This window comes from Cebidichthys violaceus, unplaced genomic scaffold, assembly GCF_023349555.1.
Source record: "Cebidichthys violaceus isolate CVI_PGR_0920_01 unplaced genomic scaffold, fCebVio1.0.p SCAF_13, whole genome shotgun sequence".
NCBI lineage: Eukaryota > Metazoa > Chordata > Actinopteri > Perciformes > Stichaeidae > Cebidichthys > Cebidichthys violaceus.
The window spans coordinates 3,050,695-3,071,386 of NW_027176296.1; the positions used below are offsets into that span (position 1 = coordinate 3,050,695).

Here is a 20,692-nt window from a genome sequence, read left to right on the forward strand (position 1 = left end):
CAAAATCACATGTAGTAGTAAATAATGCAAGATTTAAAGTAAACGTAAAGCAGAAATTGAGTGACTAATTATGTTCTATCTTTGGACAAAATTGTCATTGCCTCTTACTCAGAATACCTCTTCATAGGATGGTCACGAGTTAGCGCTGTCCCTTATAGACGGCACAAAGTCCTATGTGAAGTATGGAAGCTGTGGCATTTTGTCTTCTTCAACCAAGTAACAGGTCCAAGAAGATTTCACCATTGTATTTCTAACACCAGACACTAGTGTAAGCATTTCATCACTCACCATTTCTGTTGCATCCTCCAACGGCAGTATTGAAAACACACAACAAACACAAATGGACTGTTTTTAATTTGTTTTATCTTGTAGGGAGTAAATCGAACAGCCATCAGATGTCAATTCACATACAAGCTTCAATAAATGCATAACTACATTCACTTGTGATAAAAAATATGATGACAAACTTATTTTTTCGCTTTCTTCTTTGCATCTTTGCTTTTAACTGGTGCCTGTTCGTCTTCCTTTCCTGTTGCAGCTTTAGTCCTCTTCTTTCCCAGGGGGGTCTTTGCATACCAGTTCTGGTGATACACAAAAACAAAATGAATATGCAACAAAGCAGTTACAATCATATAAATGCAATGAAACAAAATATGATATATCTACTGTACTTTAAGGGCGTCTTCTTCTGTCTGGAACACAGGGTCAATCTTCGCTAATGGAGGAATGAACTCAGCAGCAGTCAGTGGTCTGTTTGCCTGCTGTAGGATGCGCTGCTTGGTGACAATGCTCCGGATCACCCGGACCATGTGACCTGGTGTGTAGCCATCAGAAATCTTCGTGAGAGAGCTGAGGTCCAGCGCTCTGGTTACATCACCTCCCTGCTTTCTGATCAGTTGCTTCCACAAGACTGAAGGTAAACAGAGTCAACGGTCATTTTTCATACCAACAACCAAAACTAACTAAAATTGTTCTCCACGGTGTCTATTCTTACTGTATCTTGAGGCGTAGGCAGGTCTTGGGATGAGGAGGATTTTGCTGTACATTTTACACAGTGCCTTGATGTCAGCACTTAGTGGGTCTTTAGTTGTTCCTACTATCAGAACACGATCCTCCCCTTTGATCAACTTGAGAGACTTAGGCAAGTCTTTCTTCAAGCGTTTGGGATCTAACTGTGCAAACACAAAAAAAGTGGTTCAATTACCATGCAAATCAAAAACTGATACATTTAAACAACATGATAATGCTGTTCAGCTTGTCTTCCGCCCAGAAATACCTCTTTTTCTTCCTTGGGAACTTTCTTGTAGAACATTTTTTCAGCGTCTTCAATCCATATCACTGAAGGTTGAAGTAATCTTGCAACCTATGCGAAGGTGATCATGAAAAACTGTAGTTTAGTCATAAATTCCCTAATGAGATTAAGTGTTGCATGCATAGGCTCGGTTACGTTTATGCTTCAATTTTGTAGGTGAGAATTATGACTTTAACGGGAGTCATTAAAAGAACTTAACCGCCACCATTATGAACTTAAATGGCAATGGCACTTGAGTCTGTTACTGCAAATACCACTGTTTTACCTTAAACACCATGTGGAGCATCATGGCGAGGCCACTCTTGCCTGGGTACTTTCCTGCCGTGTTCAGAGGAGACAGATCAAACAGGTTGGCACCTGTCTCTTGGCAGATTGCATGGACCAACATCTTCTTGCCTACACCTGCAGGCCCTGCCAGTAGGATGGCCTTTATCAGAGTTGCCTTCTCGTGTACCACCTGAGAGCCTGCAACAATGCACATCTTCTATTCAATCCAGAAACAAATACTTTCAGCTATATTTATTTAAAATATCAATAAAAATAACTTTCACACCTAATGGTAAAATTGCATATAGAGATAAGACCTGCCGCACGTCCGACAATGACGGCATGGGCTCAATGTCGTTTTGCCTCAGCGTGGTCCCAAGGTAGTTATAGTCGCCTAGCAAGAAGACGGAACAACTATTAGTCCAATAGTTATTAATCAGCACGGTGAAGCATTGGGAAAACTGCAAGAAAGGACTTTAAAATATATTTCCTTACTGCAAAGATTATTGTGCCAGTTAGAAATTGTTCATTGTAAACATAGTGTTTTGGCAACCACAAACCAGAAGAGGGCAGCACATCATTACTATACAGTTATGATTGGACAAAAAGAGAAATGGCAAAAAAAAGATGGCACACCAGTTTATACAAACAATATACAAAATCTTACCCAAGTAATCCTGCAGCCGAACATTATTTGCTTGTTTCAACAAGCCCTGTTCCACCAGCTCCTGACACAGAGACTCAAGAGTCCTAGCAGATGTGAATAAATGATGTAATCTCCAGCAATTATATTTACTGATTTATTAACTTCATACAAATCAATTCTATAATGAAAACAATCCTCTGTGTGACCTCACCTATCAGCTGTCAAATCTTTCTCCTTTTTTTTCTTCTTCCCACTCTTAGATCCTTTCTTTTTCTGTGGAGAAAAATAAATATCATCAGGACACATCTCAACTAAACCATATGACCAAACCTCCCGGACATTTCTCTCTCACTCGTTACCTTGGCATTTCCTTTGGTTTTACCGCCCTTGTCTTTATCCACAGCTAGCTTCAGTTCAGCCAACTCTTGTCTCATCTGCTCATCTACCTGATAAAAGCAGAACAGACCAAGAAGCACTACATCAACTACATGTGGTGCTGTTATCAGTATTAAACACCAGTGACATGGACACTGAATGGTTAAAACAACAGCATTGGTTTCCTGTTAGTTTGGTTGTTAAATTCCTAAAACATGTTAACAATTTAAATTGTTGTATTTCCTGTAGTCAGCATTACCTGTACTCGAATCTCTGCCTCAATGACTTTCCTCTTTTCTTCCTTTATCAGCTCCACCTCGTGCCTTTGGTGGAAGTTTCTGGATTCATTGCGGGTTTTCCAAAAATCTAAAGATGACAAACATTCAGTTCAGGCTTTCTGTGAATGAATAACTAGTACATTACTACATACTGCATTTATACCGCTTCTTTATACCTTACCGGACAAAGTGCTCTGCAATTTGCCTCTTATTCACCCATACATGCACACATTCTTACAGAGATGGTGGCGGAGCTGCAACGGGAGCAACTTTGGGTTCAGTGTCTTGTTTAAGGACACTTGGACATACTGACAGGAGGAGCCGCCCCAGATACTTTACACTGAGAGGTGGTGATAGCCAAAATACAAGAAAACCTTGCATTCCCATTTTGTAGTTTACCATCTAAACAACATACTCTAAAACTATTTTTGAACTGGATTTGGAATGCTATTTTTAGCATGTGAAGATGTTACAAGTGTTTACTTTTATTCAGTTGAGGGGCCACACTTTAATAATAAGACTAATATATTATTTTGACCTTTTTTAATGTGAACATACCTGCAAAGGTTTTACTTTCGACTTCCAAGTCTGACAGAAAAGCTGAAGGTAGCATCTTTAATCCTGCTTCTTCTTCCTGAGGTTCAGAATAAAGTTACATTGCATCACTGAATTTGCAACAATTTTTTGTGAAAAAGCTGACGAGGATTGGTTTGAATAAGATAAATTCCTCTTATCACCAGAATTTCTGAATCAACCAATAAAAAAATATTTAATACAACTTACTTCCTCATTTTCCTTCCTCTTGTCCTTTTTCCCCTTTTCCTTCTTCTCCTCCTTTTTCCCCTTTTCCTTCTTTTCGTCCTTTGCTTTTGGTTTGTTGTTGGCGTCCTCCTCTTCCTTTGCAGCAATTTCTTCCAATAACTGAAAACAATATATGCGCACCAAAAATAATTATCCTTCTGCAAACTACAGTAAAAATATGCAATAAATCCTTCTTTTGACGGTGTGTTTGACCTGCGTAGGGGTCTTTTCAGTGAAAAGGAGGGCTGAGCCTCCGTCCTCTTCATCTGGGTAGTCTGGAAACGATCCTGTTGCATCACTATTTAAAACATTCAAACAGAAGAGGAAGACAGTGAGAATGCAGCTATTTGATTTATTCAATGTGGAAATGCTCTCAAATAACAAAAATCACAACAAGTCCCTCTGTGAAACCTCACCGGCATTCAATGAACCACTGTCGGATTTGGTCTTTCATGGACTTGCTCATGTCAAGACCCTCTACCTCTTGTAGTTGGTTTGTGACAGCCACTACAGACTTCTGATAATCTGCGTTGTGGTCCTCCCGCTTAATCCGTGTGCAAGCTTCATTAGCCTGGGCAGTGATTACTGCAGGGCATGGCACCTGGTATTTTGGATCCATGACCTATAACATTAAATGGACCAAACATACTTTATATATTAAAAACAAAAGGAAATTATAATCAAGGACAAGAAAGTTTAAGGTATGAGGGAAAAATTCCGAGAGCAAAGTGCTATATTATGTCATACTAAAGTGGAATACAGCTATTATTTACAGTTTCCATGATATAGTTGCTCCTTTTTTGACAGAAAAACATGTTGGAAAAATGGCAGGTTTAACTTACTGTTAAGCCAGACAAAGGAACACAAAATGTCTTAAATTATACATATCATTCAGCTTTTAGATTGGATTCATTAGAAGTACTGGCCCATTTCACCCACCATTCCCAGAAAGATCATTTCTTCTTCCCGAGCAATCTTGACCCTCTTCCTCTGTATGTAGCCCCTCCACACCTGCAATTCACATTCAAACAAATCTTTCAGCATGAAAGATGACACAAGCCAAAGACAGAGGCAGAGAAAGAAGTGAGTATAGGATTGTGTTGGTAACAGAGGACCTTCTGAATGCAGACTGTGGCCAACTCAATGGCAGCTGCTCCAGGGTCCTTGGTGCTGTACATCCTGTTCATGTTTCTGCTTTCTTGATTCAACTTGGCCCTCAGGCGTCCTTGACGGGCCCTCTCCGCCACTTGAATGACCTTAATGGCCTCCTCTTGACTCATGTCCTTGGTCGTTAGAGGCTGTTGGAACATAATAATTGAAAAAAATGTTCTGCTTGTCGTTTATTAATTAAATATAACAATTATTGAATTCAAAGTTTAGTGTTTGTGTATGCCTATACGTCTTTTTCTTGTATGTAACAAAATAAAATGAACAAAAGAATATCAAGAACAGACGTGTGTGGCTCACTTCTGGGCTTTCAGTAACCTCCACCATTTTAAGGATTTCTGTCAGCATCGTCTTTCGTTCTTGTAGCTCTTTGCTGCGATCGCTGATGAAATAGCGAGGGATAGGGATCTCAAGGTCTGCCTGGAGTGACAACAAAAAAAGAATAGCTGTTGAGTAATATCTTTATTGAGGGGTCATCTAAAGTCAATGCCAGCTGTGAATAAGTCAATATAATTTTTCTCAGGTGATTTTAGCAATCCAATTTCATTAAACTTGGCCTGAAAAAATAAAAGGAACTCACAGGTGTAAGCTTAAAATCGTGAAGGACGTCATCCATGTAGTGGTACTCTGAAAACTCTTTTTCCACCATTTCATTCTTCAGCTCTAACACCCTCCCCATCACACCTTCAAGAATTGCCCGAATAACTCTTCTCTTTTGAGGGTGGACCACTTGGTCATAGAGCTCCTCAAGCTGTCTGAAGATTTGGATGTAGCGCACATAAAGCATGGCCAGACGCTGGAAGAACACTACCCGGTCCTTTTCTGGGCGGCGGGGCTCAGCAGGTAGTTCCTCATTGAGCAGACGGCTCAACTCTAACTGAGCATCTGCCCACAGCTGGTTGTATGTCCTGGAATAGTGTAAAGAATGTGATGAGCTGAGGCTGGGAGAACGGTTATCAAAGGTAGGTGAGTGGTGGTCAAAAAGAAATGCGTCATAATCAATGCAGGCCATACCATATTCATAGAAGAAAAAAAAAACACAAGGAGGAAAAAGAAGCCAAGATGGAAGATATGTTTGGTTAGATTGTACCTTTGTGTGTCTTTTGTGGTATTAGTGTCATAAAAGGTCATACATTACAAATGCTGGGGTAACACAGCTCGGAATGTAAAGGATAACAAGGCCAGCGAACAATGCCCAGACTGCTCAATAGTCAATAAAACGGACACAAACATTTAGCCAGCAGGAGTCTCTTTTGTGTCATCATTATTGTTGCTTCTCTGCTGCTACATACTTTAAATACTGGTACCTTACTTGTTTTATTATTTACCTGCATTACTTCCTGTCGTGTTGTTGTATGCTTAACTTAAGTTAAGCTACTTTAATATTTCCAGATTGCAGTGTCATAACTTGTACACATTGTTTTCAAAATGCTACCTTACGTCACAAGACTATTGTAAGACTACTGTGCAAAACTACAACTATTCTGAAACTATTTTAGTTACTGTGCATTTTTTACTTATTTAATATTCTTTACTGTTTTATTACTTATTTACTTATTTATAATACTTGTTTTTGATCTTGTTTGTTACTGTCTCTTGTATAGGTACTATACTATCCACTATGCTGCTGTCATCCTGTACATTTCCCCACTGCGGGACTAATTATTAAGGATTATTTTATCTCCCTTATCTTACTGTTACTAGCATCATAACTAATATGAAATGCATTATATTTTTACGTTTTACACACATGCATAACAGTGCAACTTTGCTTAACTAAATATTGCTAGAGTTGTTTGCAAGAAACCACCTAGTGGACATTATCTTGAGTCTAATTTAACAAGCTAAAGTTAAACTACGTGGCCGCCGAGACTAACGGTACAATAACGAAGCTTACCTTTGAGACATGTCTCTGTTTCTTATAAAATAACCGCACAACTTACAGAGTGTGAAGCTAAAACCAACTACAGTGCATCAAAGATGAGATCAGCTTCCACAAGTTAACGTAGTGCTTGGCCCGTCTCCATAGTAACCGTCTTCTTCTTCTTCTTCTGTTTCTATTGCTGGTTTTACGGCGGTTGGCATCTAGCTTATTGGTGCATTACCGCCACCTTCTGCTCCGGAGTGTGGATCAGCCAATAGACGTTCAATGTTTCCCCCAAAACAAAACCAAACTAACAAAATAATTATAATGAAATTAAAAGAAATACAAACTAAAAAATATACCACCCATACCACATCAACCTATATTTTATCCTCCATGTTTCACCCTCCATACCTATAAAACTCTAGCCTTCGACAAGCACCCTTTAATCATATCCTATATATTTACCAAAATGTGGTAAATATGTAATATAAATATATTATTATTATTATAAAAAAGTGATCTGTGGTTTCTTCATGAAAGAATATACAGCTATTGGGATCAACGTTGAACCTTAGTCTCAGGAGTTCTCTTGAAGGACATATATCAGTAACTTTGAAGTGAAGCTCTTTTGTTTTTGTATAAGTTGAAGAATTTAATGTACTTTTTCTTTAAAGTAGGCGGAAACAATGTATGAGAAGCTGAGTTCCTGCTAAATTGCAAAGGATATGAAACATTTGTATTCTGGATCTTTTTGTTTGGCAAACTGTTACTTGAGAAATCATGTCAGGCATCAGTGAAAGAGGATGAGGGCAACAAGAGTGCATTTTTAAATTGTTTTTAATCACATTGTTTACTATTGCACTGGAGATTCAGTTTCATGGTTTACAGAATTTCTAGAAAGGTAAAATGTTGCCAGATTCATCTAATAAATGGGTGAAAACACCATTAATATCTATAAAGTCACTGAAAAACAAAGACCTATTTCCAATGCAGTTCTGCAGTTCCAGATGGGAACATTGTGCGGTGAGAAATTGCGTTTGTACAATAGTTTTCAATACAACAATAATTTGGAATGAAATGAGGAAAATTCTACAGGTATTTTTTGAACAAAAAAGTTGTGATGTAAATGTAAACAAAAACCACCAATCTTTTGTTTTAATTTCTTTATAACACAACATAGCTGTTGATGTTGTCATCGTCTTCACTGCTCCTGGTCATGTTTCCCCTCAGTTTCATGTCTTTTATTCATGTTTTGTGTTTTATTATTTTGTTCCTCTCCTCTCGTTTCAGATCACTTCACTTCCTGCCTTTTTGTGTTTTCCAGCCAGTTAGGATCGTCTGCTCCTCTTTAGCCCTGCAGTCACCTGACCTCCTGCTCACCTGTTCTCGCTCCCCATTTAGTCTGTCTCTACAAAGACCTGCCTGGTTTTGCTGATGACCTTGCCTTCAGTTTCCTGCCTGTCGTTTGGACTCAAATCCTATAAGCCACCTCCAATAAATCATTGCATTGTTCCTTCTGCAGCCTCATCATTTATCTGCGTGTGGGTCCTTTCCTGCTGAACGACAGGCAGGAAACAGCAGGCAAGGTTACGGGCAAACAGGTAACAGAACTCCAAACAGAAGATGAAGAAAACCCGGCAAAAAACGAAGGAACGAGGCAGGTATTTGTGGAGACGGACTGATTGGGGGAGTGAACATGGGTGACTGGGAGGTCAGGTGACTGCAGGTCAGGCAGGGCTAATGGCGAACAGGGGAAAACTAATAAAGGTGATCAAAACTGGCGGGAAATCACAGACAGGAAGTGAAGTGATCGGAAACGAGAGGAGAGGTGAGTAATAATATAAAACGCAAAACACAAATGAAAGACATGCAGAAGAGGAAAAACAAGACCGAGGAGCAGGGCAGATTATAACCGTTAGTTACAAATTAATTTAGCTACACTCAAAGTCAATAGCCTGTAGGCCACACACACTCTTTAACCAGGTTGTTTTCTTTAAATAATGGGATTAACTTTTCAAATGTAGCCTAAATTTATCTTTGTGGTTTTTGTAAGATATGAAAAGAGAGTAAACTGGATAAGGAACCTTGAGAGTCTATCTTTGTCATATAAATGCGACCAGAGAGAGAGAGAGAGAGAGAGAGAGAGAGAGAGAGAGAGAGAGAGAGAGAGAGAGAGAGAGAGAGAGAGCTCTATCCAATCATCTTCTAACCTATTTGCATTCATTCCATTTTGTTTCATATATATTAAAAAAAATGTAATATTGTATCCTTTTGTAATATGCACCATCGTTGTAATGGGGATTCCATATGCTGCCACGTGATGGCAGTCATGTATAGCGAACAATTCACACTTGTTCAACTCTAGTAGTGAAACTGATGCGCTGGAAAGTAAATCTCAATAATTGGAATAGCCTTTGGAATCTGCTCAACAAGTTGAGTCATCTGCCAGCTGATTTACGACTATTTGGTTTTCAAAGGCACTCCTTGCCCAATATCTAAATGTATGAGTCAAACTCTGGTTTTCTCTTGATCCTCATGAGATTTGAGGAATGACGCCTTTGATGTTTTTCAAAATGCATCGAAAGAGGAATTACAAGAATGGATTGGAGGTACATGGGGAAACTTTTACATGTATGCTTTACTGAAGAAATAGTTCTGATAATTTAAGATTTGGATATTTTCACTTACCATATCAATAGAAATCACTAATGCGCGAGGAAATTTGCACACTTGGTAATATTAGGCCAACGGCTTCTTTGAACCAGTGAGACACCACTAGGTGACGTCCTTCCTTTGGGATTTACAGACACGTAAAAAGACTCTCAGTAAAGAGTTTTTCTGTCCAAAGCCACTCGGTATAATAGGATGCATGCAAAGTCCAGCTGCCAGTGCAAAAATACATCTCAGCAGAAATAAAGGGAGCTTTAGCCTAATACATTCCGACTGTAAATCACAGATAAAGATATGAACCAATTTGCAGACTTCAAGCTTTCATGATAATGTCATTATTTATCAGTATTATTTTTTTGGTACATTGAACTTGTTTGATTGTAATTGTAATTTGGGGTTTTAATTAAGACAGCTGAATCAGAAGTCCACTAACTTTTTTTGAACTCCCTTCAAATGCATTTTTAAATGTACCCTGAAATCTCATGCTTTTTAAAAGCTCTATCACAATTACAGTTTTCTGTTCAGTAAGGATGGGAAAACGGCCGGATGGCTGCTCCTGGAGGCGCATTCTCTGCAGTGCTTAGACGGTCACAAGACTCGGACATCGTTGAGCAAAAACATCGACACGCTGACAGGTCAACTAGAAGCTTAAAGGCCCACAGATTCTTCTCTTCTCCGCATCCAACGTCCAACAAGTTGGTCCATTTGGAAAACTTATTTCCTGCGCGCCGCCGCGCCACGTTCTTTATCGATTTTTATTTTTTTTTTCACTGGAAATTTCAGTGAGGCTCTTTTTTTAAAACGTTTAACCATTATTTTGCTTGTAAAGGATAGGTTTTCGTTTTTTTTAGCTGAATTGTCCGGTTAAACTACAACTAGTGATGTGTTGGTGCGTAAAGGAGGGGCGCGTGGCAAAGTGAGCGGATGCCGCTGGAAGAAATTGCACCAAAGATGTCAACATTGCTTAACCACCCACACGAAATCGATTGTATTACCTTCAAGAAGGTGGCTCCTCGTATAAATAGGGACGCATTATTTCAAGAAAGACGGTGGTGAGCACAATCTACCGGCTGCACTCTCTCCTCCTGTCCGGACCACAACGCCTGGAAGACAACTTTGTCCACTCCCCAGGACATACGCATATTTTAACTCCTAAAGTAAGTCCAAAGTTAGATTGACTATATTTGTTTTACGCATGTATTACACTAGACGAAATGCGACTGCTGCGTGAAGTGCATTCTGGTGATTTGTTCCACTTTTAGAGGTTATGTATGTTACCTCTGACGGATTTCTTTTTAGAGTAATTCTGTGAATGTCAAGCAATTGGGGTTCAGCATGAAGCAAAGTGAACAGCTATCTTTTTAGTTCGAATTAAATAGTCTTAATAGCATGTGTATAAAAAACAAACTTATTTGCTTATGTTCTCAGACAGTGAAGTCATGCAGGTGGAGAGGAAATGGCACATTCTGTTGACAATCTTCTTTCTGCTCATCACCTCGGGCCAGTGTATGGACAGCAAGGACGTCAAGCAGAAAGAAAGAAGGACCCTGTTGGATCTAATCTTACAGGTTATCAGAGACAGCCAGCAACGGGACAAACACATCTCCAGGCGCTGTAGCAGTGGACTCTTCACTTCCGCCCAAGACATGAAGTTCTCCTCCCGTGAAAAGCCTTTCTATGTTCCTAGGCTGGATAACAGTAGACTCATAGGTAAGCTGATAAGATTTATTTTTAGGTCCCGATGAAAGCATAATCCCCATTTTACTGTTGGAGACAGCTGTCATTAGTCTGATCTGTGTTGTACACCTAATTTAGGAAGATTATGGAACTTGGTGTATGCATATTAATTCAAGACGTATGGAAATGGTATTTGGCAAGAATATGTTTAAAAGAAAGGGTACAGCGTCCAGATCTCTCTGTCCCCAAATGTCCAATTCAATTTAAAGGTGCGTGTGTGTGTGTGTGTGTGTGTTTATTTATTGCATCCCTTCATATGTGTAGGGAAAAGGGGCTATATCCATAGACTTTATTTAAGAAGCTATGTTATATTTATCATCCATGGTGTTCTTATTTCTAAGCGATACCTTTTCACCCCATGTCTTTGACATATCGCTCCATCATTCAAACTGTGATAGATGAACGGAGACATGATAGGTACTAGGAACTCATGGAGGAGGAGCATCGATGTGCCAAACTTGTGAATGATTCATTCAGTGTGATTCATTGTGGAATCTTAAACATGAATGATGACCACCCTGCATGCACACAAACGCGCTGTGACGTCTCAGAAAGCATCTCCAATTGAGATCATCTCCGTGAGACGCATCCGGCAGAGCAGAGATGGGACTGGCTGTCGTTGAGTCACATTCATGTAGTTTACTGCATTGTATCAAAGTCACTCCCTCCTTTTTGAATGTAGTTACGGAATAAGTCCATACGAGGAGGTTTAAGAACAGTCCTGTCCAGGTTACAGATTTTTAGCTCCAAATATTACCTTAACAAATAGACCTTAAAAATGATTCTCATTCAAATTGATCCTTGTTCATTTGTCCTCACATGAATGGTTGTTGACCCATATCAGAGGTCTCTGACGAGGGAGAATGAGTTTAGTGCATCTTTGCCGTTATTGGTTAAATAAAGCATTATGTTCAGACTGGAATTAAGCCGTAAATCTTTGATACATACCTCTTCAATTATCTGAGATCACAGACAAAGCTGCCTGAGGTTTTGGTGTGGGATTGTTTTTCAGTGGTATGTACAATGGGAGTCTATTAAGAGCAGAGTGAACATATAGTGTTGTTTTTCTGCAATATTAGATTATTTTTTGATCACTGTCGGTTAGATAATGTTTTAGTTGCACAGGCATCGTAAAGCTCAAAGTGTCAGCCCCAGCTTATGCAATTGGAAAAGTATCTTTCTCAGACCACTGACTGGATGGAATTTATCTTTGAGGTTATTAAAAGCAGCATATTAGCAAATGGTGCGTGTGACACTACCAAAAGATCCATGGTCACGCAAGGATAGATGTTTTGAACACAATGAGGAGGAAGGAGAAACATCTGTAAACCCACTGATGTGGGTGTGTACAGTATTGTCTTTGGATGTTACTCAGAAGCCATGGAGTGACAACATGTTGCAGAAAGACATAACTTAAGGAAAGGTGTTTATTTTACAACAGTTTTTTCTGTTACAGTTTCTAATTTCATATGTATGGAACGAGAAATAAGCTTTAGACTGGCAGCTGTCGACTTTTGTTTTATTTTTGTTGACATGCAGTTATTATTGCCTTGGTAATACAGTACACTGGTGCAGTATAAACCATGCTGGCTGTATTTAATCCAGGCTGCCATTTTCACTCTTCACATTTGGGTTTTGGCTTGATGGTCACAGTCTGTCTTACATGTCCATAACTCTTTGTAGAATATTAAAATACATAGTTGTGTTTGATTAGTCTGGGTAGGGTGGTTTGAAAATGACTTCCTCTGCTGGTTTTCAAATTGGCTAAATTGTTATCTTTCATCCTCCTGCAGTAACAGCATTCTATGTTTCGGGGTCTGGGGGCTAATGTAATGTTAGCCCGGTAACTACTTGCATGGACTTAATCTGATGAGAATTAAACTTCCATACAATAATCTGTTTAGCCTGTTAGAGTTGCCAGTGTGTTATCAGATACCTCCCATGTGTTGCCTGCATGGACATTGAGTAGAAAGGACTTGATGCCATAACCCCATCTAGACTGTATGAAATGCCCCCTTTAACAATACAGATCTCCATAGAGAATAATGTACATCACATAAATAATTCTTCTGATGAACATAATTCACAATCAATGTTTGTTCAGTTTGCTGTAGTTAGAAATTAGAATGTTAATGCCTCAAATCATCAAGCACATTAATCATGAATAATAATAGTGCAGCCACACATTGACCTTAAAAGGGTGATATTAATAGATTCCCTGCATTTCAATAATGTATGCAGGAGAAGGATGACGACTTTGACAATGACGGTCATATTTATTGTGACTACTGTGTAACCTTTGTCAATCTCTGTTGTTGTAAAATTACTTTTTATTGACAAGCTAACAGTGATTTTTCTTCTCCAGAAATCGTTCCTAGAGATGTAAACATGAAAGGCAAATTCATTCAGCATTTCACAGGTAAGAAAATCACCATCAAAGAAAACATCATGAGTGCAAAGTTTCCTTTCCAGATATGTTTTGGAGCATTACGTTCCCTATGTGACCTTTGGCTGAAGAATTTCTTAGTTTCACCCATTTGAGAAAATCATTCCTGAAAGCCAACCTACAGTATGCTTAAGTCTCGGAAGCTTCATGAACACTGGCACTCCTGTGGGTTAGAAGAGCGTTGCCTGGCTTAGCTGTAGGGCAGCAATGCAGAGAAACGGCACATGGTCTAAAGCCGACAGAGTTAAGTTGAAGGCAGTGCAAGGTTAAGCTGATTATTTGTCTCAGGACCTGTGAGAGACTTTCTTATTGGTGTGAAAATCTGGAAGTTTAAATGTTGGTGTAGAAACTCTCAGAAGTGATTTATAATTGAAGACTTGAGTCCTCTGTTCACCAACTCCAGCTGAACCCTGACCCCCTAACTATGTCTGTGGTATTGCACTGTTCCCTTTCGCTCTATACGAAGGTACTTGTAATAACATTAGTTGATAAGTAGAAAGACCCTTATATGTCCTTATAGGATGCTGATTAACATTGTTTTGTGTTAAGACTATAGAAGTGTTAGTTATAGTTAAGTGTTTTTGAGTGCGTAGTTAACTGCTTATAAAATGCATAATAAGATATGTATTCTTTGTAAAACAATACAAAAGCTTAATGTTTAACAATGCTATTGTAAGTAAGTTAAAGGCAATGAATGAGTTTGTAATGCTATTATAAACAATTATAATAAACTACAATATTTCTTGCTTTGTACATATTTTGTCCTAAATTCAAAAAGCATGTGACTTTAAATGCAGCGTGTTGATGTGTTTTACGTCGTTTGCTATCCTCATGGCTCTTACTTAATATGCATAATGAATGCAATGTACTTTTGTATGCATTACCCCAAACCTCCACACAGATACGGTAATACAAGTGAACAATACAGAGTGTAACGCTTTATGATCCAGAGCGTGCCTTGTTTTTCCCAAAACTGCAATGTTCCAACTTTGCTGGTACTTTGCATATCTTATGAGGTTTCCAGCAGATTTTTTGGTCTAATATCACGCCCAGAAATTCATTTTCAAATACCCTTTCTATGTTAACATTGCTATCATAACGTGTATCCTAATATTTATCCTACAATTTCCAAACAGTGTAAACATGGGTTTGTTGAAATTTTATGATAATTTATGTCAAACCACCGTTGTAATTTAATTATTTCCATTGTGATCACCTGCAGCAAATTCTCAAAATGTTGTCCGCACATAAATCAAAATTTCTGTATTTTTGATACTCTGCATGTATCAGTTATGTACAAAATGAACAGTTTCGGGCCAAATAATGACCCTAAGGGACTCAAGTAATATCCATGCATGTGGTTTTTTTGCTCACTTATGATTACAAATTGTTGCCTGTTTCTTAATAGCTTCTCACCCAATTCAGCACAATCTCTCTGATACCATGCCTTTCCAATTTGTTGATTAAATATGGTATCAAAAGCTTTCTTTTTATTAGATCCCACAGAATTCTATTTTTTACCATACAATTAGTAAATTTATTCTATAAATTCAATTGGTGTCAAAGATGTTGAGCCGTTTGTTCTAAATCCATACTGTCAGTCCGCAAATTGTGCCCTCAGGGAAAATTGTCGAAGCTTATTTTCCTCATATTTTTACAGTAAAGAAAGTTGATGAAGAGGAAATAATAATTGAAATATTGATTGTTTTTGCCTGATGAGACCTTTTCTATTAAGCAGGACCAGTCAAGTTCTCGTCGGAGTGCAGAACACACTTTCATAGACTTTATCACAACACAAGGGATTGCTCAAGACCAGCATGTATGTATGCCTTTTCCTCTCATGTTGATCTTTTTATAATGTGCTCAATGTCTGTAGTGCCATCCTTCATCATCACGTATTGTGACATTTATTTTATTTTTTCAACCAGTTTTTTACTGCAAGGAAGAACTGTTGCCAGAGTTGGATTCATAGATTGTATATTTTAAGTTGAAGTTATCACTGTGACGTCACCCATTGGTTTGACTGCCGTTTTGAAGACTTGATTTTGGCATTTTGGCCGTCGCCATCTTGACTTTTTGCAACCAGAAGGGACATGAGAGGGTGGAGATTAGTACAACCAAACATTGAAAAAGACATTTTTAGTCGACCGAAAATGTTACAATTAACTTTCATGAACTGAAAACTCACTTTGAAAGGGTTAAAGTTCTAAAAATAAAACAAATCCCAGACAACATAAGACCATGGCAGTGACCTGTCAATCATTAGGTAGCCAAGCCTTTATAGTCTATTTTACTCTAAATGGGACCATAATTTGCTAAATCAACATCATGCTGTATTAAAGAATACTTGAAACTAGCGATTGAGACCATAAACTCATGTTTACAGTGTTTTCTGAGCCAATAAATCAAGTGAGAAGGAGGGTCATTTTCTCATAGACTTTTATGCAATCAGACTTCTTTTTGCAACCAGAAGAGTTCCCCCCTGCTGGCTATTAGAAAGAATGCAAGTTTATGGCACTTCCGCATTGGCTTCACTTTTCAGACGCCTCGCTGGATTTTTTCAATTGAGGAGGAAGTTTTTGCTTCTACTTTTTTGTGTTCTTCTTATTGGTTGTATGTTTGCTGGGCTTAGTTGAGAATAGTTGATCTCACATACTTCCACATATCAGGATTTAGCAATATGTGAATCAAAATCTGATGACAGTTGCTGGGCTGTTTACCACTGTCAATCAAATCAAACACCCACACAGTCCTGATGGAGGTTAGGATATTGTTTTTCCACACGTTTTTGTAAAAAATAATTAAAAAAGATTGCGTAGTCAAAAATGTAGCATATTCCCCTTTAGATACACCACTTATATTTACTCTGCGACTCCATGGAGGGTTCTGAACCCCAGATTGGAAAAATAGAAGCAACCAGAGCTATAACCACAGTTTGCAACTGATGGAGCAATCCTTCCTGGAATGTATACATTTGGGAATTAAAGAGACATCGGAGAATGATTGCAAACAATGCTCCATTCTCATGACTGACAGAAAGAAGACCCTCTGCTTTTACTGCCTTTTGCATCTGTGATGCAGTTAAGTAAGCATCAAGTCAGACTTCAGGCAATGAATAAATGTCCTATACAGCAGTTTAAGCTAGACGCAGAGACATGGTGGACACAATTAGGGGACACAATTAGGATTCATTCATCTGTCTGTTGGATTGGGATGACGCAGAGTATTGTTGAATGTATGGCTTGTCTCTCATGCTAATGTTGCTGATGATATTAGAAAACATGAGCGATTGTGTACTTTACATGCAGAGCTGCTCTGTTAAAGGAACACCTCTGACGTCAGTTCTGCCTCATATGTCTTTTTCATTGGTACCAACATTTCTCTCACTTACTGTGGGATATTTGTATTATTTTTAAACATCAGAGAGAGAAAAAAAATACCTGACCTGTATAACATGGAACATTTCTTTTGTCATTTGCTTTGAGTTTTCCAGACAAGGCAAATTATATTTTGGGCCTTTTTAAATACAAGATGGTATGATGACATATTCATGTTTTTTTTTTTCTCCCCACTTTCTTTTTTTTCAGATTACAAAAGATGTGCAAGATTGCTAACACGATTAGCAATGAGTCCACTCTGCATGCAATCGTAGATATTGCATGTGAGTAAAAGTGTGTCTCTTCTTGGGTGGGGTTCAATTCACGCTGATTTCTTGCCAACATCCCCTGTGGCAAAGTAACATGGTGAATTAAGATAGACTATTTTGTGTATATATTTATATAAATTCTCTCAGCGAGATGTGGAGGAATTCTGAAGAAAATTGAAGCTCACAGAATCAGAAACCTAAAAACTGATGCTCATGTAATCAGAAACATGTCTGAAGTGCATCTGTCTGCAACATTTGTATGCTTTGAGAATATAGAATTTCTTGCAGTTGTTTGTGTTGAAACGCGTCCTGTTATGTATTTTATCTTCATTTATTCAGCATTAGTGATGGTTGGCTGAAGTTGCACATAAATCACAGAAATAAATGGATTTCATGCATTTATTTATCTGAAAACACGTTTCCAAAATCCTATATGACAACATTGTGGTGGTCAACTGTTTTCTTACTGAATCTGCAAACTATTTAGGGCTGCAACTAATTATTTAGTTTTAGATTATTTAGATTATGGATTAATCTGTTGATTATTTTTTGTCAAATAAAAAAAAAATTGGTGAAACATTTCAATCACAATTTCCCAGAGCCCAAGAAGTCTTAAAATGTCTTATTTAATCTGACCAACAGCTCAAGCCCAAAGATATTCATTTTATAATGACAGAGAATTGCAGAAAATCTTTTCATTGGAGAAGCTGGAACCTGTGAATGTTTAGCGTTTCTCCTCCAAAAAAAATACTTGCAATGTTTAATCCATTATTAAAATTGTAAATGTCGACTGACTAAGTGACTAATCAACCATTTCAGCCCTATTTCTATCAACCAACCAGCTCTTTGTAAAACAGTTGAGATTAATGAACGGGTATTCTGTCAATGTTTGGATGTAAAATGAATAGTCATGGGTAAAACAATGCATTTGATGGTTGATAGTGTCTTTATATATTTGATATAGATATTAGTATCATATAGATAAATATACAATTGTGAGAAATTGCTCTCAACTGGACATTAGGTTTCCACTACAGTTATTACATTATACTATTTTAGTGCCACTGACAATGTCATGCCATCTTTTGGTCAACTGACATGAAAAGTATTTTTTTATTCGTCCTTGCCGCATTACACTTCCTCTGATTTTTATAAACATTACACATATCTTATCAGTGGAAACCAAAGGTTTTATAAAAAGTATAATGCACACTCTGAGGGTAAAGTAATACAAGTAGAACTATGAACAGGAACAGATGAGGGTGGATTTTGTATCAATCAAAAACACTGCTACGTGCTTCTTTGGCTAACACTAAACACACTAAATCTAAAAAATAGACATTCTCAGGATAAAGCTAGGACTAAGACAATCGTCAGTGCAGTGATTTTGGACATAGTCATCCCTTTTGCTAAGGCGATCTTCCATGACAGCAGGGCTGATGGGTTCATTCTAGTCCTAAATCCACCATGAGTAAAAGCATGTGCTCTCAGTGAACGCAATTAGGTCTACCTGGTGAGTGATTGCTGCAAGAGAGTTCATCTACACAAGTGTCCATTTAGGTTAATTTGAGTTCTTCGTGGTATAGGACTTCTGGTGATTATAAAAAAAATAAAGAGGCTGACACATTCTCAGGTATTCAGTTTCTGAAGTGAATCAGATAATAAGATCCTGTCTGTTCTGAGAAATCTGACAAATGTATATCACAATCGAGGGGCTTTTGAAAGTGGGATTCATTATTTCATTTTTTAGTCATCCTGATCATTTCTGAATGAGCTTAGACATAACATCGAGAAATGCCAGTAATGGCAGACCAGTAATAACTTTTTAGAAGCTGACAACACAACTTTCTCAGAAAGAGATGTCAAGATGTGTCTTTGCCAATACTAGACAGATTTTTTTCCTCTAAAATGCAGCTTCAAAGCATTCTGAAAATCAAGATGTTTAACTCTGATCAAGATTTGTTTTTCTTATTTCATTTCAGGTCCCAAAAAAAATACAAGAGGGATCAATGTGTTGCCAAGGAAGTGCCTTCAAATCCACAGCACTCATATGAACATTGTTGTGTTTATAGCGTTTCTATTTTTGTTGTTGTATTGAAAATGCTGATGGACATTGTTGGCTTTTGAATGGATGTGCTTTTTATTCTAATGTACCTGTATGGAACATCAATTTAATATTAAATACACCTATTTATTGAATGCGTATGTATATAATACTTTCACAATCATTCAAAATCAGATTATTTTGGTTATAAAAGTCATATCTGATGGAGAGGAATGTTTTTTTTCTTCTTTTTTTTTCTCATATATGAATTCCTTTTCCACTATTATGCTAATATTATATTCTCAAACTGGTCTGAACGATCTGTCATGCTCCTTCTTTGTCTTCATTACATTTTATTTGGCACTTGAGTGATTGCTGACAATGAGAACATGTGGAATGACAACAGTGATGATTATGCACTGCAGCATTGAACAATAAATAATATTGAAGCACAGCATAATTTGCTATTATTGGGGAAAAAGGGAAAATATAAAGAGGATTCAGATTAAGTGTGTGCAGTCTTTTAATGACGACCCAACATTTATCCCAGACTCTACTGTCAGTGTCATTTAAAAAGCACTGATTAAAACCGGATTTGATTCCGAACTTTGTTTTCCTCACATTCTGGTTTGTCAATTTCTCTTATATTTTTCAGCACCTTACTCATGCAGCCTTCTCTGTCCCTGCTCCTCTAAAATTATGTTTCCGTTGCTGTATTCCCTCTATTGGGCGTCTGTTGCAATGGTCAGGGCAGTTAACCAAAGCTGTCATATATCTTGGACTATGGGACTCAACAGGATGTTGAGCAATTCAAGGTCAATAGAAGCAAATATACAGTACTTTGGATAAGCTCAGCAAAAGCTGAACAAACTCCTTACATGGGCAGGGCATTTCAAACATTTGTAGGTTTCTTCTGAGATTACATTATTTACCATATTTTAATGCAAGTGGATAATCAGTTTCCTTTTTGAGATGCTCTTTTTGGCTTTTCAAAATTGCTTTGGCAAGAGTTTCTTGTTGACAAATCCTGTTTGGGAGGCATATATATGTCAAGCAAACCTTTTCCAAATCAACATAATCCAGTGAATGAAGTGTACTGGTATAACTGACCTCAGACCACTTGTGACATGTTTGAGTAAATTGGCTGAAATCTGATATACGGCGAACATAATGTCCAACTCGTCTTCGTTCCAGATAATAAAAGTGGCACCAGACAATATGTAAGGTAATTTAAAGAGATTTGAACAAACAAAGCTATCATTTCCTCACTGTGGCTTTCTGATGGTAGATAAAGGCATCAGAGCTGCTATTTAATGTAACTCTTCTTGATCACTGCATTTGTGCAGGGAGTTTACTCTTACAGTAACAAAGTGCTATAAAGTCCTGACACAATAAACAGGATCCAACATTATTCTTGTCATGTTGTATCATCTTGC

General features: G+C 37.9%; 2 protein-coding genes across 2 annotated transcripts; one reads left to right on the plus strand and one right to left on the minus strand.

The window, feature by feature from the left end:
* Nucleotides 1-416: 416 nt before the first annotated feature.
* zgc:153738 (uncharacterized protein LOC558115 homolog) lies at nucleotides 417-6,794 on the minus strand. The gene is made up of 19 exons (XM_068707121.1): nucleotides 6,744-6,794; nucleotides 5,427-5,754; nucleotides 5,147-5,266; nucleotides 4,795-4,977; nucleotides 4,619-4,690; nucleotides 4,096-4,301; nucleotides 3,893-3,977; nucleotides 3,662-3,799; nucleotides 3,437-3,512; nucleotides 2,860-2,966; nucleotides 2,585-2,671; nucleotides 2,437-2,498; nucleotides 2,247-2,329; nucleotides 1,866-1,973; nucleotides 1,578-1,777; nucleotides 1,277-1,363; nucleotides 995-1,172; nucleotides 672-910; nucleotides 417-581 (listed from the first exon to the last, which is right to left on the minus strand). The coding sequence occupies exons 1-19, from the start codon at nucleotides 6,752-6,754 to the stop codon at nucleotides 468-470; spliced, it is 2,484 nt and encodes an 827-aa protein (XP_068563222.1). The 5' UTR covers nucleotides 6,755-6,794; the 3' UTR covers nucleotides 417-467.
* A 3,149-nt stretch (nucleotides 6,795-9,943) lies between these two features.
* Nucleotides 9,944-19,690, plus strand: alkal1 (ALK and LTK ligand 1). Its single transcript, XM_068707122.1, has 6 exons — nucleotides 9,944-10,540; nucleotides 10,812-11,093; nucleotides 13,486-13,539; nucleotides 15,302-15,385; nucleotides 17,154-17,227; nucleotides 19,195-19,690. Exons 2-5 carry the CDS (start codon nucleotides 10,823-10,825, stop codon nucleotides 17,216-17,218), a joined length of 474 nt encoding a protein of 157 aa, XP_068563223.1. The 5' UTR covers nucleotides 9,944-10,540; nucleotides 10,812-10,822; the 3' UTR covers nucleotides 17,219-17,227; nucleotides 19,195-19,690.
* The last annotated feature ends 1,002 nt before the right edge of the window (nucleotides 19,691-20,692 follow it).